The sequence below is a fragment of the Cervus canadensis genome, chromosome 17 (assembly GCF_019320065.1).
Source record: "Cervus canadensis isolate Bull #8, Minnesota chromosome 17, ASM1932006v1, whole genome shotgun sequence".
Taxonomy (NCBI): Eukaryota; Metazoa; Chordata; class Mammalia; order Artiodactyla; family Cervidae; genus Cervus; species Cervus canadensis.
In genome coordinates, this window is record NC_057402.1 from 26,723,404 (window position 1) to 26,751,336 (window position 27,933).

Genomic DNA, 27,933 nt, shown 5'->3' on the forward strand with positions numbered 1-27,933 from the left:
AAGATATAACCAACTGAATGCACAGTTCCTTGCTATTGCAAGGAGAGATAAGGTCTTCTTCAACGAACAGTGCAAAGAAGTAGAGGAAAACAATAGAATGGGAAAGACTAGAGATCACTTCAAGAAAACTGGAGATACCAAGGGAATAGTTCATGTAAAGAGGGGCACAATAAACAACAGAAATGGCAAGGACCTAACAGAAACAGAAGAGATTAAGAAGAAGTGACAAGAACAGACAGAAGAACTATACACAAAAGGTCTTAATGACCTGAATAATCATAATGATGTGGTCACTCACCTAGAGCCAGATATCCTAAGTGTTAAGTCAACTGGGCCTTAGGAAACATTACTACAAACAAAGCTAGTGCAGGTGATGGAATACCAGCTGAGCTGTTTAAAATCCTAAAAGATGATGCTGTTAAACTGCTGCATTCAATATGTCAGCAAATCTGGAAAACTCAGCAGTGGCCACCGGAAAAGATCAGTTTTCATTCCAATCCTAAAGAAGGGCAATGCCAAAGAATGTTCAAATTACCATATAGCTGCACTCAAGTTGCATGCTAGTAAGGTAATGCTCAAAATCCTTCAAGTTAGGCTTCAGCAGTACATGAACTGAAAACTTCCAGATGCACAAGCTGGATTTAGAAGAGGCAGAAGAACCAGAAATCAAACTGAATATTTGTTGGATCATAGAGAAGGCAAGGGAATTCCAATAAAACATCTACTTCTGCTACAACGACTATGCTAAAGCCTTTGTGTAGATCACAACAAACTGTGGAAAATTTAACAGACCACCTTAGCTGTCTCCTGAGAAACCTGTATGCAGGTCAAGAAGCAACAGTTAGAACTGGACATGGTACAACTGCCTGGTTCCAAATTGGGAAAGGAGTTAAAACACGGCTGTATACCATCACCCTGTTTATTTAACTTATATGCAGAGTACATCAGGTAAAATTCCAAGCTGGATGAAGCATAAGCTGCAATGAAGATTGCTGGGAGAAATATCAACAACCTCAGATATGCAGATATGATACCACTCTAATGGCAGAAACTGAAGAGGAACTAAAGAGCCTCTTGACAACAATGAAAGAGGAGAATGAAAAAGCTGGCTTAAAACTCAACATTCAGAGAACAAGATGGCAGAGGAGTAGGTGTACGTAGAGTACAACTCTCTCCATGGATCCATCAGGAATACATCTTCAGACACAGAAGTGCATGCAGAATACCAGCTGAGAGCAGAAAGGAGTAACTGACCAGAGGAAATGAGTATATAGAACCACGCAAAATTCAGTAGGATGAAGGAACTAGGTGGAAAAACAGGGAGCATTAGTAGGACTGGATGGTGGAGGAACTGAAGCAGGGGACCAATCCCCGTTTTGGGGCAATCGTTTGAGTCAGAGGTGGAGAAGGAAACGGCAACCAACAACAGCATTCTTGCCTAGAGAATCCTGTGGACAGAGGAGCCTGATGGACTGCGGTCTATGGGGTCGCACAGAGTCGGACACGACTGAAGCGACTTTGCAGGCATGCATGCATTGGAGAGGGAAATGGCAACCCGCTCCAGTATTCCTGCCTGGAGAATCCCAGGGACTGAACAATAGAGAGGCTGGCCCATCAAACACCTGATGCGCTGAACTAAAGAGCAGGATCCCACCCAGGGTGCCCCTTTAAGTGACTGATGTGCCCAAACACAGAGTAGGACCCCACCCAGGGTGCCCCAAATGTGCCTGGAAGAAGACTCTGATAGGACCATGACTCCTACGGTGGAGGCAGTCCATGTCCCTGCACACTTGGCGCCGCCAGGGTCCCCGCAAGCCAAGCAGCTGCGCCGCCTTCACGCTCGACTCACTGGGGCAGAGCTGCCACAGGCAAAAAGAGTCTTGCGCCTATGCATGCAGGGTCACTTCAGTAGTGTCTGACTTTCCAACCCTGTAGACTGTGGCCTTTTCTTTTTCTTTCACCCTCTGCTGTAGCTGTCAATTTTATTGGCACTATGAAATCTAACTAAGCTTTTGGGCTTTTTTTTCTCAGTCACATTTTTTATTGTTGTTATAAACCTCTGCCTCTACATTTGGCTTTTGCAGTTCTGTGGAGTTTTCCTTTTTTTTAATTTAATTTTTAATTTTTTAACCTATTATATTTTTCCTACATTTATTCCTTTGTTTGCCTTTCCTACTGTTCTTTTCCCCTTGCAGTTAATCTTTACTATATATAAATCTTCTTCATCTACGTCTATTTAACTATACATATCTATTCTTTCTTTTCTTTCCTTTCCACTCAACATATTTGTTAGTTTTATTTTCATTGCTTTATTCCCCACTTGGCATCTTGCTTTAGTTTTGTTTTCCAGTTTGTGCTTTAGTTAGTTTTGTTCTTAGTGTGTAAATATAATTTTTTATTTCCTTTGTTCGCTGGGTCAATCTACTGTACTTTATTTTTGTTGGACTGTTTTGACTTTGCTCATGGGTGTATATATATATGTGTATATTCCATTATTTTAATTATTATTTGCCTGATTTTGTAACTGCCATTTGTCTGGGGTTCATCTTTTGTTTCTTGTTTTTGGATATTTGTTTTAATCTCACTTAAATGCCATAACAAACCACTTGTGGAATCTTCATTCCTGACCAGAGATCAAGCGCTGAGCCTTTGGAGTGGGAGCACTGACTCCGAGACCCTAGACGACCAGAGAACTAACCCTAGGGAGTATCAAACAGTGAGAACTCACACAAAGGAAACCGGCACCACCCAACCACCAGCAGCACCCTGTGCAGGATGCCTCATCTAAACAACAAACAAAACAAAAATACAAACCCAGTCATCAGCAGACAGGAATACCCCCTCACTCAGCCTTGCCCATCAGATGAAAACAAACAAATAAACAAAAACTCAGCACAAATCTTACCCTATATAAAGCTTACACAAACCACTGGATCAACCTTAGGAGGGCAGAAACCAAAAGGAAGAAAGAATTCAACCCCGAAGCCTGGGAAAAGGAGACCTCAAACACAATAAGTCAAAAAAAAAAAAAATGAAAAGGCAGAGAAATACTACACAAATGAAGGAACAAACTAGAAACACATAAGTCCAAATAAATGAAGAGGAAACAGGCAAACTGCCTGAGAAAGAATTCAGAATAATGACAGTAAAGATGATCAAAGACCTTGAAAAAAAATGGAGAAAATGCAAGCATCAATTAACAAAGACCTAGAAGAATTAAAGAATAAACATACAGAGAAAAACAACACAATTACTGAAATTAAAAATACTCTAGAAGGAATCAATAGCAGAATATCTGAAGCAGAAGAATGAATCAGTGAGCTGGAAGCGCTAACTCACTGGAAAAGATCCTGATGCTGGGAAAGACAGAAGGCAGGAGGAGAAGGGGGCAACAGAGGAAGAGATGGTTGGATGGCATCACCAACTCAATGAACATGAATTTGAGCAAATTCTAGGAGATAGTGAAGGACAGGGAAGCCTGGCCTACAGCAGTCCATGGGGTCACAAAGAGTCAGACACAACTTAGCGACCAAATAACAATAGAAACAGAAAGTAAATTAACGGTTGCCTAAGGCTGGAGTACAGAAGGAGATTGAAGAATAATGGCTAAGCCATATAGGGTTTCTTTTGGGGTAATGAAAATGTTATAAAACTGATAGATATACTAGTCTGTGAATATATTAAGAGCCAGTGAACTGTACACTTAAAATAGATAAACTATATCTATTTGTATGTGAATCTAACTGTATGTAACTGTATGTGAACCATATCTCAAAACCATTAAAAAAAGAAATGTTCAGACCCCAGTCAGTTATAACAATTAATAAGCCTTAAGCAAAGATATTGATTACTTATTAGTAGGTAAAAGAGTATAGACTAAAAGGTGCACTTCTGTCCTGACCAAAAGTTGACTGGATATTTTGGATACATTTGCTGATACTTCACAATCAGGAACAATTCTACTATATACAAAACTTGACAATGTGCACGTTATTTTTCAAAGGCATCAGGAAAATGTATCTGACATCAACTCAGTTGTACAATAAAGAAGTCTCGGATGGAGGGCACCCCTGACTTCTTCATCTCCTCTCTTGTATCCAATCCATCATCAAGACCTACCAATTTTACTTTCTTCTCCATTTCCACTGCTAAAATCCGATTGTAAGACATCGCCCATGTTCTGCTACTTAGGTTACCATGATAGCCTGAACTGGTCTCTTGGGCCCATTCTAACATCTCTGCCATTCTTCATGCAACAGTGAAATAATGTTTAAGCAAATCTGAACATTTCTATCCCCTGCTTATAACTGCTTCCCACTGCCCTTAGGATAAATTCTAAACTTCTAAAATCCTTGACATGGTCTCCAAGGCTGCTATTCTCCCTCTCATACTGACTGCCACCTCACTGGCCTTTTTTACATTCGTCCACCTCTCCGTGTTCCTTTCAGTTTAGGGTTTTCTGGCACAAAGGTCCTTGCTCTCCAGGAGTTTTCATTCTAATGGGGGTGACGGGGTAGGGGAGTGGGAGAAGGAGACACGAAGGAAGAAGAAAAGTTAAGAATTGGGGGCAATAACAGTTGTTAAACTGGAAAAAAAAAAAAAAAGAACAGAGTACCGGGAAAGACAGCAATGGTGGCTGTTGGAAAGAAGATGTAACCGCTGTTACTCCCTCAGGGAAGTCTTCCCCGAGCCCTCAGATTAGGATCAGCACCCTGTTACATGCTTTCCTGACAACAGGATTTCTCCTTTGCAGTACTTAGCACAGATGTAAATAAACAACTTGAACTGTCTTATCCACCACTCTATTCAAAATGCCTACCATAGTGTCTGACATAAAGCAGACAGTTAAACACACTTCAAAGGAATGCCTTGGGTTCTCCAGTTTCACAACATGAATCATAAAACCACAGACCATGTGATGTAATCAGTTAACCTAGCCAACTATGCCAGAACCAAAACCAAGAGTTACCAAGAAAAACCAGAGCTTGCCCTGCAAGCTTCAGCAACACCCACTCTGCTGCCTTCAGTTACTATTGCCTATGTTACAGTCCCTGCAGTCTCAGAAGATATACACTTAAACAACATCTGGCTTCCATCTTCTCTATATAATCAAGTATAAAAATAAAGCATCATTTATATTATCACAATCATTTCCATGGCAAATATGAAAATGTCAGAGCCCTAATTCAAGGACCCAAGTGTAAGTACCAGCTTTGCAGGGAATTCTGTCAAAGGCGGATGTTACTCAAGTTCCAATTACAGGACTTGTTTCCAGGCAAGTCTCTTCTTTCCTGAATTCAATTTCCTCCTTTAAAAACGACATTTCAGGGGCATTCCCTGGAGGTACAGGGTTAGGACTCCGAGCTTCCACTGCACAGGGCACAGGTTTGATTCCTGGTCAGGGAACTAAAATTCCACAAGCTGCATGGAGTGGCCAAAAAATAAATAAATAAATACTTTCTGTAAAAGAAATGACATTTCAGGGACTCCCCTGGTGGTCCAGCGGTTAAGACTGCACTTCCACTGCAAGAAGCATGGGTTCAATCCCTGGTCAGGGAACTATTAACAAGATCCTGGGTGGCACAGTCAAAATAGTTTTAAAAAGACGTATCACAGACTCTTAAATTTCCCTTTTTCTTTTGAGTACTTATAACAATCTTTAGTCCTTTTTTCTCCATTACGAAAACAATTTCTACTACCAAACTACTTTTGCAAAGATCTGATGCTCAAAACAGGTATTATTTATTACTATAACGTGGGAAAAAAATTTTTTTTAAGTATTCACAAGCTCTGTGGTGTGACCACTGCAAATACAAAATTGGGAGCTAATTAAGCTCAATCATTCTCATTAAATGGAGGAAAACAAGTAATATGTAGATTTGGCCCTTGAGTATTTGGTCAAATGCCTATGAACCATAGTGTTTAGGGGAATTCTAGCCCAGTATTGTTGCAAACATCCCTCTTATTCCACATATGTCCTCCACCACCATCTCATCCCACCAGAGTGGTCTGATCCTTCCTTTGAAACTTAATCCTCTGAAAAAGAATAGAGACCAGTGGTCTAACTAAAAAACAGTCTCTCTGTTTAAAAAAAAAAAAAAAAGTACACAAATTTCCCCCAAAACATCCTTTGCCTGGATGAATGCTACCCTTAGTCACACACAGCTGGCGTCTGCTCACTAAAATACTCTGTTCATAAACAAGCCCCCTCTATCCTATTATCACTGGCATCTATTAATTTTCAAATTGTCCCTGCCATGATAGAATTTCTATGCTATGTAGCTTTTGGAAATTAACCATTCTAGTCAGTACCCAATTCATCCTGACATGGTTTTTTTTTTTTAATTCCTTAGAGAACTTCTAAAAGAACGAAGCTTTCCACTATTTTAAGCCAAAGAAAGTATGGGGAATTGGCTAATAAAGTAACAAGTAGACAATTGCCTAAAACCAATGTGCTATACCAATTAGAACATTTAAAACCAATGTCTTTTTTTTAATCTCTCTACAGGTTTAGCAACTTGGACAAGTCTTAAAATACATGCATTCCATTATCACAATCTTAAAAATGTACTACTTGATATAAGACCATTTTCCCAAATCCCAAGTTTCAGTTCGGGATGACGAAATAGTTCGAGTGATGGGTTTGGGACCTAAGTACTTAATTAACACTACCTCTACCACCAAGGGCTTACCTGGTAGCTCAGCTGGTAAAGAATTCACATGCAGTTCAGGAGACCCTGGTTCAATTCCTGAGTTGGGAAGATCCCTTAGAGAAGGGATAGGTTACCCACTTCAAGATTTTTGTGTTACCCTGGTGGCTCAGATGGTAAAGAATCAGCCTACAGTGAGGGAGATCTGGGTTCAATCCCTAAGTTGGGAAGATCCCCTGGAGGAGGGCAAAGCAAACCACTCCAGTATTCTTGCTTGGAGAATCCCCATGGACAGAGGAGCCTGGCGGGCTGCAGTCTGTGAGGTCGCAAAGAGTCGGACACCACTGAGTGACTAAGAACAGCACATAGCCACCACCAAGGCAGACGACAGTGCCAGCTATCATCTTTAGCCTAAACTCCTGCAACTGCTACTAGCAAGTCTCTCCGCTTTCATTCTTACTCCCCTACAGTCTATGCTCTACAGCGCAGCTGCATCCTTCTAAAAAGTAAATAAGATCATGTCACTGCCCTGGTTTAAAAATTCACATCGTACTCAGAAAAAAAGTTCTGAGTTCCACCATGGCTTATAAGGCTGCATGATGTGGCCCTGCCAACCTCTCCCCTGGTCCACTCTAGTCACACTGGCCTTCCTGGTATTCTTTAAACAATCCGAGTGGAGTCCACGTCAGGGCTTCTGTTCTTCCCCAGGCCCAGTTTTTCAAATTACTTAGGTCTCTGCTCTGACATCTTTAGACAGTCTCTTCCTGACAACCCAATCTAAAACAGCACCTCCCATCACTTTCTATTTCCTTACACTGCTTTATTATCTTTCATAACTCTTGCTACTACCTAAAAGTATATATTTATTTATTGTATCTCTTCCACCAGACCGTAAACTCCTTTAAAACAGGAATGTGAACTTTTTTATCATTGTATCTCCAGGACCCAGAAAAGTACTCAGTACATAAGTACTTAGTAAGTACTTGAGTGAATGAATCAAAGTATCTCTATCTGTAGAAGCACTGAGTATTTTCATTTCTTACAGATAGACTTTATTGAACATTAAAGGAAATCATGTTATTTGAAATAACCAAGAGGAACCTCAACAATCCAAGTTTCCATTTTTACCTTTTCAGAGTCTGACCTTGAAAACAGAATAAACCTTTGAATACGGAAAAATGCAGGCAGTGTGGCTCACAACACAAAACTCTATTAGTGTAAATTTCACCTCAATTTCTAAAATTAACTATTTATAAAATACTTTGAACACAATGCTGCAAAGCAACTATAGCCAATAAAAATTAATTTAAAAAATAAGTAAAAATGTTAAAAGGCTCTTCTATCAGCATAAGGCAAATCCCCATAGTCTCTGCCCAGATCATCCTCCTCTGTTCACCAGTTTCCCACTGAGGAAACAGAAGAGCCTGTCAAAGCTCAGACTTCTAAGGATTACCATAAATATAAAGTTCTCCCTAACTTTAGCTACAAACTGGTCATTTCAGAAGATGTACTATTAGATGTCTATAATACCTGAATCCTTAATTATCTTAATTGCTCACAGATGCCTTTAACTCGTCCATCTCTGTACAACATAAACCACATTTCACTTGGCAATGGTATAATACACATGACTTAAAATCTATGTCAAGTCCCTCTCCATCACTAAGCAGTAAATGGAAATTCAGCATTTGTTATTCTATTGCATATATAAGCACAGAGGCCAAAAGACAAAATCACAAACCAATGGAATTATGCCCATCCAAAATGAGAATTTTCATTAATGTTTCTTGGCCAGAATAGTCTTCAGCTGCACAGAATGTTTTAAATAGCCTAATAAAAATAGGATACAGATACCCTTTTCTCTCTTAGTAAGCTGTATTTTTAATAATTTTTAAAGAAAATACATATGTGGGGAATAGGATTACATTTGCTGGTCATCTTTTATTTAAGTCACCCCAAATAGCCCAAAGGACAGGACTAGATAGAGCTTTGGTCAGTTTCCATGGTGACTGACAAAGAGCCCCATCGCATTCCAGATAACATTCCAGCACAAATTTGAGAGCAAGGCTGTTCCAGGGTTTGGAGAAACCATGTGTGTCTTATCTTACTCAGGAAAAATCTAAACATAGAGCAACCGTATCTCCATGCAGGGCATGGAAACTGCTTTCCAAGATTACCTGAGTACTTTCTCTCTTTAATTTAAGAATGTTACATTGTTTAAAAGCCACAAGTAATAAACCAACTTGTCATTTATTGCTCTTACAAAATCCTAGCTTGTTATCTGTCCTGACGGTGATAAAATCATCTTTTAAAGAAACAGTAGGATAGAGTTCTTCCAGCTCAGCTGAAAAATAGGTGGTTACTGTACTTTATCACTCACTCAAGCAGAACATGCTGCCTGCTCTCATAAATGGCCATTTCAGACTTTTATAGACATACAAAGGAGACTTATGTCCTTTTGGAGGACAACAGAGAAAGACTTTCTGAAGAAGCTTCTTAAGAATAATAGCTAAAGAAGTATTTAAAACAGCAATCCATTTTCTGTAAAATTTGTTGATGTGGTTAATTTGGCAAGGCATTTGAGAGATGAAGGAGGAAGTAAGGACACAGTAAGAGGTTCAAGCTTATAATTATTTTGTCTTATTACACCAACAATAAATAAAGCCTCTTTAAAAGTTTTTTTCGCTTTCATCTGAACGCCCATTGACCCATTTCTGCACAGCAGTGCTGACCCCAGCCCTTTCACACACTGCAGCTGCCAAAAGTGAACTATCACATGTTCCTGACCAAAAAGAAATAGGCTGGAACAAAATTTGTAACGTGAACTATTTCCAGGCCAAAACTGAAACTTTAAAATGCTACAAACGAAAACAATACTATTCTGGTTTCAACTTTATTCTCACAGGCTTTAATCTTATCAAAGCTTCTTTTAAATCTAATCCTTGCTCACTTTCCTAAATTCTGGCACACAATGATATTTCAAGTATAAGGTTTTTGGTTTTGTTGTATATGATTTAACTGAAATAAAATGTTGACACACAGAATGTAAACTCCCTAACTTCAAAGCTTCTCTGAGCATAACTCTCCCAAGACAAATATGACTCCTTGGTAATTTTATAGACATTTTAGAAAGTCCAGTAACTCATTCAAATCTTTAGAGAATTCTACTAAAGTGAAATTTGTTTTCAGTCACCTAGAAGCATTTACTGAGTATATAATAGGACAGGCAATAGTAGCAGATAATTTAAGATACAGTCCCTGACCTTGTGTAAGTTATGGTCATTCTAATGGCAGGAGATAACTGTATGAACCAATGAGGAAGAAGTGACGTTGACATTATGTGAAGCCACTAAAAAGGCTTCAGAGAGGAAGGAGGTTTAGAAGAGGAATAAAATTGCCAACATGAGACCTGAAGAACGAAAGGAACTGGGCAAAGAAAACAAGGAAGACAGCTAATGCAAAGGAGCAGCTGAAGCAGTCAACCACACAGTGGGAATTTAGGTCGACACAACCTGTAAGAAACTGCCTGCAGTGCCAAGAGGCCTGGGTTCGATCCCTGGGTCAGAAAGATCCCCTGGAGAGGGAAATGGCAAACCACTCCTGTACTCTTGCCTGGGAAATCCCATGGACTGAGAGCCTGGTGGGCTACAGTCCACGGGATCACGAGAGTCGGACACGACTTAGTGACTAAACCACCACCACCAACCTTTAAGAGGAAGTTAAGCAATTTGGACATAGACCTGTATGCAGTAAGAACTATCCTACAGACAATGTAAGGAATCACTATTTAATTCAAGGTGGGAGAGACAATAAAGACTAATTAAGAGGTTATGAAAACTCCTAAGTGAAAGGTAATAAAAGTCTTACTTCTGTTCATGATAATGGAGAAAAGGAGATACTTCCAAATTTAAAAAGGCCAGCACTTAGGAACAGATATATAAAAGTGGAGTGGGATTGGAGAAATGAAAGACAGGATAATATCAAGGTTTCTACATAGGACACCAATAGATGTGGTGTGATATTTTTGAAACATGGCCACATATTTACTAGTACCCCACCCATTATGAAGTGAGGTCTATGCCTCCTCCCCCTTGAATCCGGGAAGCACATGAGTACTTCAGTCCAGAACCCAGCCTGACGACCAAGACTAGGTCACAAAAGGCCATACACCTTCCTCCTCACTCACTGGGGCGTTAACTCTCAAAGCTCTGAGCCATTATATAAGAAGTCCAACTGCACTGAGGCTGCCACACTGCGATGAAGCCCTTATGATAACGGAAAGGCCAGGTAAAGGTACTCTAATCAACAATCCCAGCTAAGCTCAGCCTTCAGATCATCCCAGTCCAAGGACCAAGCATATGAATGAAGAGTCCCAGATAATTTCAGTCTGCAGTCATTTGAATCTCCCCTGGTGAAGCCCCAAATGTTGTAGAACAGGACAAGCCACCCCACCTACGTTTTAGGCAGATTTTTGTCCCATAGAAAAAGTAAAGTGAAGTTGCTCAGTCGTGTCCAAATCTTTGCAACCCCAAGGGCTGTAGACTACCAGTCTACAGTCTGGTGTCCATGGGATTTTCCAGGCAAGAGTACTGGAGTGAGTTGCCATTTCCTTCTCCAGAAGATCTTCCCAACCCAGGGATTGAACCTGTGTCTCCGGCATTGTAGGCAGACGCTTTACCATCTGAGCCACCAGGGAAGTCCTGTCCCATAGAAACCATGAGCAAAATAAAATAGTCATTGCTTTATATAACTAAGTTTAGGGTGGTTTGTTACACATCAATAGAAAACTGACATAAGTAATGGTAGCATATGAATGAATTATCAAAGAATACAGGAACAGGAGGTTTAGGTGAGGAAGAATATTATGGTAGTTCCATTTCAATGATTTAAATCTGACAGATCTGTAGAACACCAAGTGGAGATGTTGAACAAACTACTGAAAATAAAGGTCTGGATTTTTAAAGAGAGACAGATGACAAAGAAGCAGTATATAAAGACAAAGGGAAGGCATGTAAGTATAAGGGAGAAAAATGTTAAAATACAGGAATGGAGCAATATGAAAAGTTAGAGAGGAAACAGAAAGGGTTGGAGAAAGACAGAAGAATCAAGATAGAATGATAAAAAAGTCAAATAAATAAAGATTCTCTAACACGTGAGCCACTGTGGTCAGCAGTATCAAATGTAGCAGGGTAGCAAGTAGAATCAAGCAATTTGGACAGAGAATATATATTTGGTGGAGAGCTGATAACTACAAGAGGAAATTCAACAGCATAGTAATAAGTCAAATTCCAGAAGTTGAGAAATAAATGAGAATTGGGTAAACCAACACAGCAGGTGCAGACAACTCTCTCAAGTGTGGCTATAAATGGAAAGTCAGAGGGGCAGAGCTTGAGGGGACCCAGGGGCTAAAGAAGACCTGCTGATTCATTCACTCACCCAACAAATACACATTTATACTTTTCAGTGTGTGTGACATGAGGAGCTCTCTAGACCAAAGGGAAGGAATGAGTAAAGATAAACTGAAGATAACCAAAAGGAATGTATGAGTCAAATCCTAGAAGAGGCAGAAAATGAAGGCTCAAGAGTCCAGTAGAGGTATCGGGTCTGAAATCTCTTTCCCTGAGAAAGGAGAGGAAGGTAGTCACGATGATCACAGAAAGATACAGATGATAGAGGGAGAGGCAAACAAGTTACCAAGGAAAAGTCCAGTTTTCAAGTTGAATAGGAGGCAAGATCACATGCTAGGGGGGGGAAGAAATGTGAAATGTGACAGACAGATTGAAAATGGGAAAGATTTAGAAGAGCATCTGTGGCAAATGAGAAGAGAATTAGACCAGAGACAAGTCAAAAAGCATCTAGTCACACAGAGATCCTGGCTCCAACTGAAATAACAATCTCCCAAACAGGCACTCAGGCTGTAAATTAACTAAGATGCGGACAGCGGTAGGGCTTTTTCAGCTCTGAATTCCCATGTCAAGCACAGAACCTAGGAGATGACAGGCCCTCAACACAAGTTTTTATAAAAGAATGAATGAACAAACCTATATATGAAGGAATAAGACAAAAGTACTCTGCTAATGTTAGCCACTCATTCATGTCCGACTCTTTGCGACTTCATGCAGTGCAGCCCACCAGGCTCCTCTGTCCATGGGGATTCTCTAGGCAAGAATACTGGAGTGGGTTACCGTGCCCTCCTCCAGTGGATCTTCTCAACCCAGGGATAGAACAGGTCTCCCACATTGCAGGTGGATTCTTTACCAGCTGAGCTACCAGGGAAGACAAAAGTGCTTCACTGGAAATCTATTCATTCTTTTCATCGATTATAAACTGATAATCCCCTATGAAAGTAATATGTATGGATATGTGTAGTGATAACAATTATCAAATATTTGTAAGAAAGTCATTATAAATTTATTTATAACTACTAAAATAAATATATTTCTTATCCTAAAACAAATTTTTAGTTTTAATTAAGATTTTTGCTCTAGTTACAAATAGATCTTCTGAGTCTCTCCTCAGTAAATGTCAAAATATGAGTTCAAATTCACTTAAAAAACACTCTTCTTGCCAAGAATTACTTTTGAATTGAAGAACAAAAAGGAGGAAAAATGATTTTGCAATTGCTCCTTTTGGATCTCTTGTCCGAGTTTCCTCTCCAGCTTTAAAATATCTATACTTTGAACACTAAAAGTGCACCCTTCCTCCAAAATGGCTAACCATTAACAAAACAAAATATTTTTATAAGAAATGTGCATGTTGTATATACTTCCAAGCAATGATTTAAAAAAATTAAGAACAGGTTGCTTTAATATACTGTAATTTCTTTACAACACTGGCATTAAAGAGAAGATAATCCCCAATATTAGCTGAGTAGTATACATCAGGATTTCCTATGAATTGTGAAAAAGTTTCATTCATATTTAATCCAAATTCACATTATAACTAACATTATAGTTAATGTGTCCAGGCTGGCATTTAGAATACTAGAACAGCTAATGCTCTGATTGGCATTTACTATATGCCAGACCACGGGGTTGCAAAGAGTCAGAGGCGACTCAGTGGGAACAACAGTGTGCCAGGCACTGTGCTAAGTGCAGCATATGTATTATCTCCTTTAATACCCACAGCCTTAAGAGGTAGGTACAGGCAAAAGTTATACAGGTTGCAAGAAGCAGAGCCAGAATCAAGCCCAGGTCTATTTGCCACCAAAAAGCTGGACTGTTAGCTGCTATATACATAACTATTAATGAAGAAAATCATAGTGTTTTAAGTGACACTACATATCATGTTCTGTTTCCAAGATCAATGAACTTTTCAAAAACCAAAACCTAAATCTTGAACTAAAACTTCCCAGTTTTTCCCAACATAATCATAGAACTTCAAAGACTTAAGACAATCTTAATTATGTTTAAGTGCCTCTCATAGTAATTTTGTGAAATAGAGCAGTACAGCTGCAAAGAATAAGTGTGAAGACATTATGTAATCTTGGGAAAAAAATAAATATTTTGAGATAAAAATCAATGGAAAAAAAATAACCAAAGAAACACAAACTCTTTGAAGATTATACTGCTTCCTGTTCCATCTTTCAGTCCAATTAAAATTCTACTTAATGATTCATTGTAGCAATGGAAAATAAGTAAAAACTTAAAATAAGTTTTTGTTAAAATAGTCAAGTAAGTAAAATGCATATCAATTTTTATTTTGAGACATTACTTGCAAAAAAATTTTATTTAGTTACAATACTAAGAAGTAATTTAAAGCTTACTATGTATCAGCCATTGTGCTAAGCATTTCACATTATCCCATTTAGATTTCAATTTCATTTGCTCAGGGGGGAAAAGGGCATAATTTAGCATTAAACAAATGATAGATAGCTTATCCAACACTTAGAATCTACATATGTGAAATATATTAGTATATATATTCACAACCACTCTTCACTTAACGTGTTCCACTGTCATTACCAACATTTACCAAGAGCCTACTATATACCATCACTGGACTAGAGACTGAGAATTTTAAAAAAGGGAATAAGGCCAAGATCCTTGGCCCAAAAAGGTTCCTAAACTAGCATAGAAGTTAAACAAGGAAACAGATCTCTAAAATAATATGAGAAGTACTAGTCCTGTCCTCAAAGCATCATAGCAGAGAAAAAAAACAGCTGGAATCACCTCATGAAAGATAAAATAAAGGTCTGAAAAAGATATGGCATTAAGGAATGAAATGAGAAGACGTACTCCAAAAGCTTTGAGTGGTAGAAGCAGCAGGAACAGGTTTGGAGGTGGGAGGGAATCACATGACTGTCACAGGACAAAGACAATTACAAGAAAGAAAAGTTTGGTTTTATACATGTTGAGCCTGAATGTCTGTAAAGCACTCAAGTGGGCATCTACAGTAGGTGAGGCAGCCAGGTCTGGCACCCGGAGAGATACCTAGGTTGCTGATGCATTTAGAATCCAGGGCACATGGGTAGTCACTGGGGTAGTGGGAAAAGATGAGATTACTGGACAGTATAAAATGAGAAGAGAGCCAAGTAGAAAGATGGAGCACACTATCATTTAAGAATCAGGAAAAGAATAGTGTGCAGGCCACTAAGCCACAACAAGCCCTCCCATCCCGCACCATTCCTCAAAAAACAATGCAAAACAAACCTTTGCACTTATATACTATGAAACCCATCTATACACTCGATTCATCCATGTAGCAAACATTTGTTGTCTATTTCCTAAGTCAACAGCCAAGAATAAAGACAACACAGTTCTGAATCATAAGAATCTAGCTATCATAGGAGTAGTATAACAAATAGGCTAAGGGCACAGGATCTAGGCTGGCATTCAAACCTGGCTCTGCCATTTACTTCCTGGGTGAGCTTGGGCAAAATACTTAGCCTCCAGCTGCTTCTGCTTCTTATGTACAACAGGGACCATAACAGTATCTATTCCCATATGGTTGCTATGAAGAATAAATGAATTAAGAAACATATCATGAGGAACAGTGCTTGACATATGACAAATGTTCGATAAATGTTATTTTTATTATTTGCTATATAAAATTACCAGAATGGTTACATGGGTACATAATAGTAACAGTAAATAGTGCTACTGGATTTCACAAAATGGAAGAAAGACACTCACTGGGACTGAATTCAGGGAGCATGTCACTAAGTACCTCTCAGGGCAGGCTGGCTCATACAGTGCCTCGGTGTGAATCAGAATGCAGTCTACAGGTACACATGAAAAGGACGATACCCTGGATGTCTGTCATAACTCAATTCCCTTGAGAAGTACTCTAGGGGCAGGATATAACCAGCACAAGCCATGCATTGCAGCCTGGAGGAGAGGACCTATAAAGCTGAAGAAAAAGTAGAGAACACTCCAGTAGAAACACAGAAGAAACACTGTAAGCTATTAAGAACATATCAATATAGTCAAGCTCAAACTGGCAACAGCAAGCAACCCAGACTTGCCAGAGCACAGGGACCATTTAGAAGAGCTGAAGATAAACCCAGAAAGGTGGATGGGAGCCAGATTATAGAAGATCTTGAAGCTCACCAAAGGCATTCAGGGTTAAATGGGGTTCCAGTGGTGCTCAAGTAAGAATAATCTGGCATTATGTACTGAATGGATTTGTGCTTGGGCAGGTAAGAGGTGCTTGCAGCAGTCTCCTATTCTGGGAGGCCCTTAAAGGCAGGGGCTGTATTTCATGCATTTCTATATTCTCCAAAGTAGCAAAGTTCTTGGGGAAGGGTAGGCACTCTGTAACTGTTTGAGGTATACATGAATGAATGAACCAAAAAGAAGTAATATGAGGTTTAATTAGAGTGGGAACAGTGAGAAGAGAAAGATACACACTGGAAAAATATTGCAGAGACAAAAAAGCACATTTGCTGGCTGATGAAATGTGACAAGGATAGGGCAGAATCAATAAAGACTGTAAAACTGATAAATATTAAGTGTACTGCATTATAGGTTTCTGTGAAAGGCAAATATAATTATGTTCACAAAAATGCTCTATGAAAAAAAGACAGCTTTTCTCTGAAATAAAAGCTAGTTGTCTTGGACAGAAACACTATTATATTTGACCTTGGACACAGTTCATCATTTTAAGACATTTATCTTCCTCTTGTCTTCACTAGATTATTAAACCTTTAAGAGTGCACAGTGTGCCTACTCTGAAACAAATTATGATAAAACCTTATTAAGTGTTGTTTAAGCACATTTTCTCACTCACAGAAGAAATGATTACTGAACTGAAATGATTACCATCACCAAAATAGACACACACATACACAAAAAGACATATATACACTTACGTAAATATATACACACACACAAAACAGTTTTGTTAATGCAGTCTTCGTAGGCATGTTTACTTTTCTTTATATACCTATACTCATGGTGTCTGACGGTGAGTGTTAGAGGGGCTCACTAAATGTCTGTTGAACTAAAATAAACTGAAGTAAACTGATTTAGGAACATCAGGAACATCATTTAGGAAAATTAGGAACATCATTTAGGAACACAGCTCATCACTGGATTCTGGTGACCTTTACCTTCCCCTCTCCAGTTTCAGAGCTTCTCTGTTCACTAAATTTATACTGTGGAAGAATGAGATCCACAATAAAAGCGGTTAAGAAGATAGAAACAAGAAAGACTGAAATATATGATTGGTAATATGTATAATCACTGTTGTGCCAGAAAATGTTTAACAGTGGCCCAGGGTGAGGTGGGAAGTCTAACTTTCAGTATTTGTCAATTTTCATTAAATACTCCCACCATGGCCTATTTTGAGCTAACAATAGGATATCAACTGCAAAATTCTTGCAAATTTGACAATCAGTTCTCACAACTAGCATCAGCCAGCTCCAATATACCACAGGATTGAATATTTAAAATGCATGGTACACATGACAGGATCCCAAATTCTGCCCTGTAACACTACCTTCTACATCCCCAAAGGAAAGTACAAAAGGCAAAGAAAAGGCAGGGAAAATTCACATCCTACTCCTATAAGGCTTTTATTTCCATCTATAAAGTAGTCTTCTTTTGAACTGGCAAATGATCCAGCTCAGAAATTTTCTTTTGCCTTGGCCAGTGACAACCAAACTGTCTTGACCACGTTTCCCACCTGGTGAAAAATGTTCCAGTATACAACCTCAATACATGTTAATATATGTGTTGACTTTATTAGAGCCACTATACTAATTTACTATAAGTTATAAAGTATATACAAAAAACTTAAATTTTAAAAGATAAAAATTCATACAAATAAAGAAAAATTCCACATCCCAATGACTATCTTACATATCCCCTGTGGTTTATATAACCCTGTTTATAGAGATTATTAAGACCAACATTGTAAGTAAAATGACTAACTTCCTGGATCTGTTTCCTCCAGGCCAACAAACAAGTCTTATTAGATCTTCCCACTGCGATGCTGGAAAAGGACAACCCAAGGAAGAAAGGAGAAAACAGTTAGCAAGGTCTTGGGCAAAGTTGGCTTAAAGGGTAAGCAAGTCAGAGACACCTCTTACAACACAAGCTCCATGGAATTAAGACTCCATGGGAATGAATCAGGGTATAACCAGCCCTCCCTAATTTAAGAAAGATGGCGTCCTTTCTTCAAGGTAATTAAGTGCTTTAATAAAAAGTATTCTTTAAAAAGTAGTACTGGCTTTTTAAAATTTTTTAAATTTTAAATAGGTTAATCTTTCCTAACCTGTTCACTTTTATTTATTTTTTTTATTTTTATTTTTTATTAGTTGGAGGCTAATTACTTTACAACATTTCAGTGGGTTTTGTCATACATTGATATGAATCAGCCATAGAGTTACAAGTATTCCCCATCCCGATATTTCAATAAGGTTGCCTAACCATACAGAGTATCTCTCTTCTATTCCAAATTCACATTGAAACAAACAAACAAAAAAGTTTAAAACTAAATTAAAAACAATCACACAAGAAAACAAAAAGGGTGCATTAGCAATTTAGAGTTCTAAAAAATTCTAGATGTATGGTTCTCAAACTTTAGCATGCATCAAAATCATCTAGAGGACTGGTTAAAACACAAACTGTAGGACTCCACCTTGAGAGTTTCTGATTTAGTAGGTCTGGGGCTCAAGATTTTATGTGTTTAACAAGTTCCCAGGTGATGCTCATTCTGCTGGTCAGAGGACCACATTATAAGAACCACCACGCTAAGTAAATAGAGATCATTAAACGGAACCTTTTTTATTAATTCTAATTAGCATCTTCAGAGAGACTCAAACTAATGGTACAACCATAATTTTAATTTAGTTGATTAGGAAAAGCAACTGCAAAATAGGGAAACAGTTCTGAAAAACTAGAAAAAATATAATTTCCAAATTAAAAATAAAAATAAAAAGGGCTAAATAACAACCACAACCTAATATAGCAGTGTGGAAAATTGCGTAAGACATCTTTCAAAACACAGAGCAAAAGACAAAGAGATGGAAAATATGAGAGAAAAATTAACAAGCATAAACAGTCAATATCTACCTAATAGATTTCTGGAGAGAGAACAAGCACATCACAAAAAATAATCAATGAGGAAATCTTCCCTAAGCTGAAAAAGACTCAAGCCTTGTACTGCTTGCTCAATTTCCAAACAGGTAAAAAAAAAAAATGTAATGCCAGCAACCAGACACATATGTGACATTTCTAAACTTAAAAGACATAAAGGAAATTCATAAAAGCCTTAAGGGGAAAAACACAGGTTATTACAAAGCAGTATAAATCAGACTATCATCAAATATCTTATTAGCATGCTGGAAGAAAATGGAAAGCTGTTTTCAAGGTTCAGAGAGTAAATTATTGTGAACCTAGAATTCTACATCTAGTCAAACTAGCAAATATGAAGGTAAAATAAAGACACTTTTGGAAATTTAAGGACTAAGAAAACTGACTTCCTGTATCAGTTTCCTACTTCTACTGTAAAAAATTATCACAGAAATTCAAATGGGTTTCAATGAGCTAGAATTTAGGTGCTGACACGATGCCATACCTTTGGGAGGCTCTAAGGAAAAAAAAACATTTCTTGCCTTCCCTAACTTCTAGAGGCTACCTGAATTCCTTGACCAGCAATCCCCTTCCATTTTCATCACCATTATTAAATGTAACCAGTACTTACGGCAGATTTTTTAGCCCCTTAAAGACATGCAAATAACTAGAGCTATGATATACAGCCCCTGATAGAGTAAATGGAAAACATGAGTATGCTCTAAATCACTGACTTAAAAATGTTAATAAATTAGTAGTTCTATTAATAAATACCTACCGAATCATTCGCTGCTAGAGCAAGTGCAAGGTTCACTGTAAGAAACAAAAAAGTAATTAAACTTAGTAACTTTCCTTCTACCAGAATTCATTTTGCCTTTTAATATTTTCAATGTAATAACCAAAGCAAATAAAATTTTAATATAAATCCTTTATTAAAAAAATAAACAAGGACATGGAGAGACTATAGAAAGTAAAAAAGACAAAAAGGAAAGTAAATTTCAGCATAAGCAACAGATGCCTGTCTCAAAACTTTAAATAATCCCTTTATCACATGTTACAACTGTGTTTAAATAATATATTAAATGTTTTATTCTCGGCCTTTTGGCTAAGATCAAGTGTAAATAATATATTAAATGTTTTAATCATATTAATGTATATATTATTCAATTATTTTCAAAAAATACTTTGCAGAAAAATACTTTTTAATAAATAAAAATGGAGCTGATCCTATTGTTTTTTAAAAATAAATGCTGGTAATACAGGAATTCCAAATAATCTAACTCACAAATACCTACATAAATGAAAGCTTGGACCAGTGAGAAGAGGGAAGGGAAAAAGGTAAAAAGGTAAGACAGTGAAACATTTTCCCAAAAGTGCCTATTAATAGTGAATCTCAGACAGAAACAGGGAAAGCAGTAGGCCCCAAAACCACCGTTAACCCAGCAAGAGAGATATGCTACATCTGAGATGAGAAAGAGGTCCAAAAGGAACACATTCCCAAACTGATAAACAGACCCTCATACTGTGGATCACCATTCCTTACCGGACAATGTTCTAGATGATACCGATACTGTTTCTTTTGAAGTATTTAAGAACATAAACTCTCAAGGCAGACCTGGTTCAAACCCCAGTGTCCCCACTCTGTGTTTTATAATCTTGAGTATTTTTACCCCCAAGTATGTTTCCTTCTCGATAAAATGAGGTCCTATTTCATAACTGTTGTAAGAATCAAATCAAATTCTAAGTGTAAAGTACTCAGCCTAGGGAATGGCACTTGACAATTCATTATTAAATCATTATTAATATTTAATATTTGATTTAATCATTAAATGGAGAAATTGAAAAAAAAATAAATAAAGCAAAAAAAATAAATCATAAATTATAAAATAATTCTGAATTTCAGGTATGCTGTAGGTTAAACATAATCCAACTCTGAGGCAGAGTAATTCATTTCAATGTGAGGATCTTTCTCCATTTACACAATAGAATCTAAGAGCATGTTTGCATCAATCAAATGTCCTCACTCTAATCCAAAATATTTCTAGCACACATATTCAGATGGGAAATATTTTGAGACACTTCGGAACTGGAATAAATATGTATAAGGTAAAGAAATATAATGCCAACAGAGTTACATAGAAATAATCTATTTCTAAAGCAGAGAGAGCAGTTATGAAAAAGTATAGATCAATTATTTGAGATAGATGGTATGGTGCTAACAAAGATGAAAAGCAAGGAAGGGATGCTTACTAAAGCACATATATGTCACACATTGAACATTTTCTCATATACTTTCCTGTCTAAATGCTGCCAAAGCCCATGGCATTAGAAGATCTTATAACCAAAAACAATAAATAAATTTGTTTTAAACAAGTGCTAGCATACAGATTTAACAAATTATATTGCACAAAACCCAAAGAACTTGTGGCTATTATCATGAAAACGCCTTCCATCTTTAACCAATTCAAGTAAACACAGAGCTTGCAAAGGGATTCACACCACTGAAAACAGGTATTTTTTTGGAAACCTTAATTTTCAAAACACAAGTAGAGATGGATTCTAGAATTGAAAACTAAGAACTTCCGAATTTTAAAAACAAAATGTTAAATAGATAGATTGTACGTCCTTAGGAAAGAAAGCAAGAGTGTGTAGGATACAGCATAAATTCATTAAGAACAATCACTAACCATCTTTAATAACAATATGGTATCTATCAAGTAGTATAGTGGGAGCCTATCATAACTACAACACTTGTAAAATCTTAATTTCTTCAAAATATCTGAAAAACGCTTCCACGATACATTCAGGTCAAAATGGGGAGGGGGGGAGGGGAACTAAGCTAATAACACTATATAGTTGGATCTATAGCTGGTTATACAACTACAGAACTGCTATATCCAGGAATTACCAAATATGGCTTTGAGTCAAGACACAGGATCGCTAGTGAAAGTCACAGAACTCTGTACCTGACCCTTTTTATTTCAAAATGTCATTGGTTTTAAAGGAATTAAGTAATTTTAAGGTACATATATGCCCCAAGTTTAGATTGATATCTGAGAAAAAAAAAACTTTACAGATCTTAGGGAGGAGATGCAAGATGGAGTAGGGAATTAAGAGGTACAAACTACTATTATAAAATAAATAAGCTACAAGGATATATTATACAACACAAGGATTAGATCCAGTATTTTATAATCACCGTAAATGGAATATAATCTTTAAAAATTGTGAACTATGCCATTTACCTGGAACTTACATAATACTGTACATCAGCTACACTTCAATTTGAAAAAATGCAGAAATTTGAGTTAAAAGCTGAAAATAAATACATGAATATATACAAGATCTTAACAGTGAGGAACTATGTCAAAACTAACAAAATGAAATATAATAAGGATAGTTATTTTTTTAATCAACTGCAAAAAGGATAGATTGGCTAAGATCTGAATTAAGCCATTCCTATTAAAATGACTGAAAATTTTAAGTGATTCAACAAACCTTGAGAGATTTATGACTTCAAATTGATAATACAAGTTGCCTCTGTTGAACTGGAAGAAGGGGAGCTACCTTTTTACATTATTATACTGAAATTTTTTTTTTAGAAATAAAAAGTTTCTTTTGAAAAAAATTGGGAATACCTGTTCATTAGTCCTGGATGGTACCTCTTACATTTCTAGTGGGACTTCTTTTATGGGTTCTGAAAGCAGCATTTCAGTCACAATGAAATCTATAATCAACTTGCAAACTCCACCAAAAAAAAAAATCTCTGTTCCAGTATTAATATAAAGATCTAAAGATTACATGTTTTAAATAATTAAAAGATTTTCAAATATTAGATCTATTTTGACTTTATAAATGCTGAAAAACTGTTATGATTAAATGAAAACAGGTCACAATAATGTAAACAATCTCATTGCAACTACTTAGCTAAATATACACTGAAAAAGACTAGAAAAGAATGCAAATAAAACAAATAAGTTTAGTATTTAAAAAACAGAAATAAATTTAGTATTAAACTTACTAAATGCTTTAAAAATAATAACAACCAAACATTGAGTACTTCTATGTAGGAGACAGGGGGCTAAGTGGTTAACTTGTTTAATTTGCATGACCACTCTATGAAAAAGATTATCATCACTGTTACTTTACAGTTAAGTAAACTGAAGATCTGATGGGCAACCTGACTACCTTTTCCTCAATTAAGGAGTCAAAGACCTGGCAACATATCTAGTTCTGCCTAACTCCAAAATCTAAGCCCTCAATCACTACCAACTCCTCATACTAAGGAACCAGCTATTAGAAACTTCACAAATACTTTTTCAAGAACAAAACTATAATTTTAATATTCTGCACTTGCCAGTTGGCCTAAAATTCTACTCAAAATGAGAATATCCTATAATACCTGCTGTAGTAGACTTTCCAACTCCACCCTTTCCAGAAGCCACAACTATAACTTGTTTAACACCTTCTATCGGTTTCTGCTTTGGAAGTCCTCGAGACATGATTTGTGATCTTCTTTGTTTTAGGGTCTCACTCTCAGCGCCAGAGAACTTGAGAAGAAGAAAAAACAGTTTTAAAATAAGCTATCTCCATTATTACGCGGTTAAACAATTCGGTATTTGCGATTAACAGGTCTTTCTTTTCTACTTTAATTCTGCTCATTTCCATTAGTTAGGCCTTTAGTGTTATTTACAAATAGCTGTTGATCACAACTGCAGAGACACATTGTTTAAGTTGAAATTTATTTGCCAGGCGTTAAAAATGGAAAGTAAGTAATCTCCCTCTTTACGGAGTTAAATCCCCACGTGTTTTCCTTCTCTTTAACCTATTTTCTAAATAAACAACACTAAGAAAGCATGTGCAAGTCACACATCCATGTTCTAACCCTTTATGCCTCGCCCTGGTCCTACTGGGGGCCTGCGTGGAAAGTGGGCACATCCAGACAACTGGGGTCTCACTGAGCAGGGGAGGGGGCCCAAGAGGGACTGAAGTGAATTCTTGGCAAGAGGCAATAGCAGCGCACCTGCAGAGAACCTGCCGCCCCGGCGCCCCAGATCTCCGACCCGCCCGCCTCCACCTGCCCTGCAGCACCACGGACCTGGCGCCGACAAATCAATAGTCGGCTTCCCCCAAGCGGGACACAGGCCCCGCCGCAGCCCCGAAGCGACACTCCACCAGACACCAGCAAACGCTGCCAAACCCCCATGACGCGGAATACTGCCTGAAGCCCAAGCCGGAAACCGTCGCGTCTGGCGCGGAGTGATGACGTCACATAGCAACGCTCGGCTTCCATTCCCTAGCGATTAGCCTCTGAGTTTCTTTAGCCCAGGAACATAACTTGTCGTTGTCTCATCTGTAGCCAGGTACAAACATTTTGTAGCGTTTTACCAAATGTCTGTGAAATATTTTCACGTATGTCCTCCGATTTGCTCCTCACAGAAGTTCTGGAGTATGTAGGTAGGAGACTCTTACTACGATCCTCTTTTCGTAGATACGAAAACTGAGACTTCGAAAGTTTAGAAAACTGACCCGACTAAGAAGTAGGGAGTGGTGGGAGTTAAAAATGACTCCAGGTGTTCTCACAGCGCAGAATATAGTCACTTAAACACTGCCACTATTAAGGATTTCTTTTCTCCTGAGTAATCTATAGTAATAGTCTCTTTTGTGTTGGTTTTTACTGCTGTGTGCTGGTAATTCTCTGAAAGAGAAGTCAGGGTGCTTTGCTAGGCTCGGAAAAGTTTAGCTAAATAAAAAAACAGGTCTAATGAAGCAAATTTCACTTAAGAAGCAACTTGAGTGAGACAAAGCTTGAAGGAGGAGATGGAATTTATCCTGGTAAAAGGGAGGATGTATCCATACAGTCAAAGCAGATGAGAGTGAAGGAAATCACTTTAGGGAAGAAAGCTGCAAAGCTGATACAAAAACCCAACAAAAATAAAAATAAATGAAAAAAAAACAAAAAACAAAAGGATCATTTAGGGTGTAGAGTGATTTACCCTCACATATACCCCATATTTTCTATGGTTGAGTTTTGTTTCATTTGCTTTCTATCTGTAGAAAGTTTATTGTATAATCATTCAGTTTATTTTACTCTGATCTTTAATTTCCTTAGTTTTAATGCAGCTGTAGCATAGCAACCTCAAAGAATTATTCTAAGAATTAAATCAGATATTACTGGGAAAAAATCCATTCAATTTAGACGGTGCTGAAAAAAATTCAGTTCCTTGCTTTTTCTTCCCCAGTCTCAAGCTTTGTTACTTCCTTCAGTCTTCTTTATCATACATTAAGTTTAACACTCCTAGGTTACTGTTTTATATCACTTTCTTATTTTATTATTTGTGATATGTTTTTATGGTTAATTTTCTCAATTTTTAAATTTGTATCTGCTCAATTTTTATAAATTATAAGCCAAAAGAATACAGTTAAGGAGAAATAGCTGTCAGAATAATTCATTTACTAAATAAGAAATGCTGAATATCTGTTTCTCTCCAGGTAACTTTGTAAGTTCTTCCAGACTTCTCCCAGATTCATTCATTTAGCAAATATTTATTGAGCAACAAATATGCACCAAGCACTACCCTAATCTTAGGGTTTTCAAAACTAAACTATACTTCATCTTCCTACTCAAAGACTTTACAATCCAATGCAAGAGACAGAATAAGTTGACATACAATTACAGCATGGTTTGATAAGCATAAGAGAAAATCACTGAGTGATACAAAAGTATAAAGGAGGAGTACCAAATTCAATCAGGAAAGGCCTCTGAATAGGGTAACATCTAAGTCAAATCCTGACTATGGGTAATATGTAGGAGTCTGTGGGATAATGACTACAGGGTTGTTGTGCAGAGGGAAGAAATGAATTGTTATGAACTGCAAATAATCTGTGTGGCTTGAGGATAGACTGTGAGGTACAAGACTGAAAGAGATGAGGCTAGGGGTTGGTAAGGTAAAGACTGCCCAGATCATAAAAGGTTTTATACATCCTGTGAAGGAATTTGGACTTTATCTTGAGGGAACTTTATAAGGATTTTAAGCAGGAAAGTAGCATGATCAAACATAACAAATCTGTTGTGTTTTAGAAATACCACTATGACTGTCAGGCAGAAAAAGAATTGGAGAGGCCATAACAGAGGCAGGGAAATGGCAGGTTACTGCAGTAATCCAAAAGAGATGTTGAAAGCTTGACTTAACATCTCTAAATTTCACTTTGCTTATCTACAAAATAGATAATACTTATATGTAGTTGTTCTGAGATTGAACTTAAAATAATGTACATAGAATGCCTATCACATAGTACAATATTCAATGAATATTAGCTACTGTGATGCTTATTGGTGGTATAGAATTAATAATGTGGGCAACTACATAAATGGTACTGACACTCTCTGAAAGAAAACATAAGAGGAAAAAAACTGAGACCAATGTCTATAGAATGAATGAATGGTTAATTTGATTTATCTTTCCTCAGATTGGGCTTCCCTTGTGGAAAGTGGCCTCCCCGCCCCCTTTTCTGGTGGCTCAGACAGTAAAGAATCTGTCTGCAATGCAGGAGACCAAGGTTCGATCCCTGGGTCAGGAAGATCCTCTGAAGAAGGGAATGGCAACCCACTCCTGTTATTTCTTCTTCAATAACCACTGCCACACAAACACATATACACCCATGGCCCCTTCTCAAAAGAGTATTCTTGTTCAGCTCCTAAGAACTGCTAAGTCATTTGACCCATCCCCATGGTCACAAATTGGATTAAAGATTGACATACAATCAAGATTGGACCACTCATATTCTTTCCCCAGAGAACTTAAAACATAAGAGATGCTACTCAATCTTAGTTTGCATTTGAACTGGTATGACTAAAGTGACCATTTTCTAGTTTGTACACAGAGAAATATAAAAAGCCAATGCCAAGAAAGAAAAATAAAGCAGACAATAAGAGATCATGTGTCCAGAGAAGGAAGGGAGGACAGCTGTACTGGTTCATAACAGTTTTCTGGTTCCTGCTTCTAGTCCACCATAAAGTTCAGCTATACTTCCTATCCTTAGGTCCATAAGATATATCTTCCAACAAATTCTCTTCCTGCCTTGGCCTAATTTGGGTGGCTTTCTGTGGATTTGTAACTATGGTGAGATAAATTTTATACTTATAGAGGACTTCCCCCATAATTTCTTGTACCTCATATAGCCCTTCCCTGTTTGGACAAACTATATGGCATTGTATTATGATACCCTGAGGTGTGCCAGTCATTGAGTGAACATGACAAGCACAATGGTGATAAACACAGTAACGAAAGCTAACAGCTAAGGGTAACAAAATGGAAGTATGGCAAGAAGATGAATTCCTGGTTATATAGTGAAGCTGCTATGCCAGTCCTGGCCTGTGTCTCTGGACCTCTTGTATGAGATAATCAATTGTTTAAACCACTGTTGGTTAGGATTTGTTTTATTTGAAGCTAAAATTATCTGCGCTTATCACAGCTCCTAAGAAGGAACCCCATAAACTTTGACTACCTCTCCTCATTCACCTAAGATTGAGCCCCAGTGAGGAAAGGGGAAGAGAGAGCCTCAGATCAGTTAGAGGGATGTGAGAAGAACAGAATCAATGCCCGCATTCCCAGATAGAACTCAGTGTAGTGGCAGGGACTACAGAATAAAAATGGCTGAGTGTTGTGTTTAGGCAAACAGTCTGAGGCAGCCTCATTGTATTTGCCCCCCACAAAGAGCCACAGGAATGACTGAGAGAAAATGGATCCATAAAGAGACCTTGG

The 27,933-nt window shown here is 37.6% G+C and overlaps 1 protein-coding gene across 3 annotated transcripts in view; it reads right to left on the reverse strand.

Annotated features, from left to right (window-relative positions):
* NUBPL (nucleotide binding protein like) overlaps positions 1-24,410 on the reverse strand; it is a 229,357-nt gene extending 204,947 nt beyond the window's left edge. For 2 of the 3 annotated variants that reach the window (XM_043490249.1, XM_043490250.1), the window contains exons 1-3: positions 24,267-24,408; positions 23,571-23,718; positions 19,947-19,981 (exon numbers count right to left, since the gene is read on the reverse strand). In XM_043490249.1, the coding sequence (XP_043346184.1) occupies positions 19,947-19,981; positions 23,571-23,718; positions 24,267-24,374 (291 nt within the window). In that variant the 5' untranslated portion in view covers positions 24,375-24,408. Of the gene's footprint in view, positions 1-19,946; positions 19,982-23,570; positions 23,719-24,266 lie in introns of all 3 variants that reach the window. The other variant, XM_043490248.1, reaches the window with a different exon arrangement.
* Between the last annotated feature and the right edge of the window lie 3,523 nt (positions 24,411-27,933).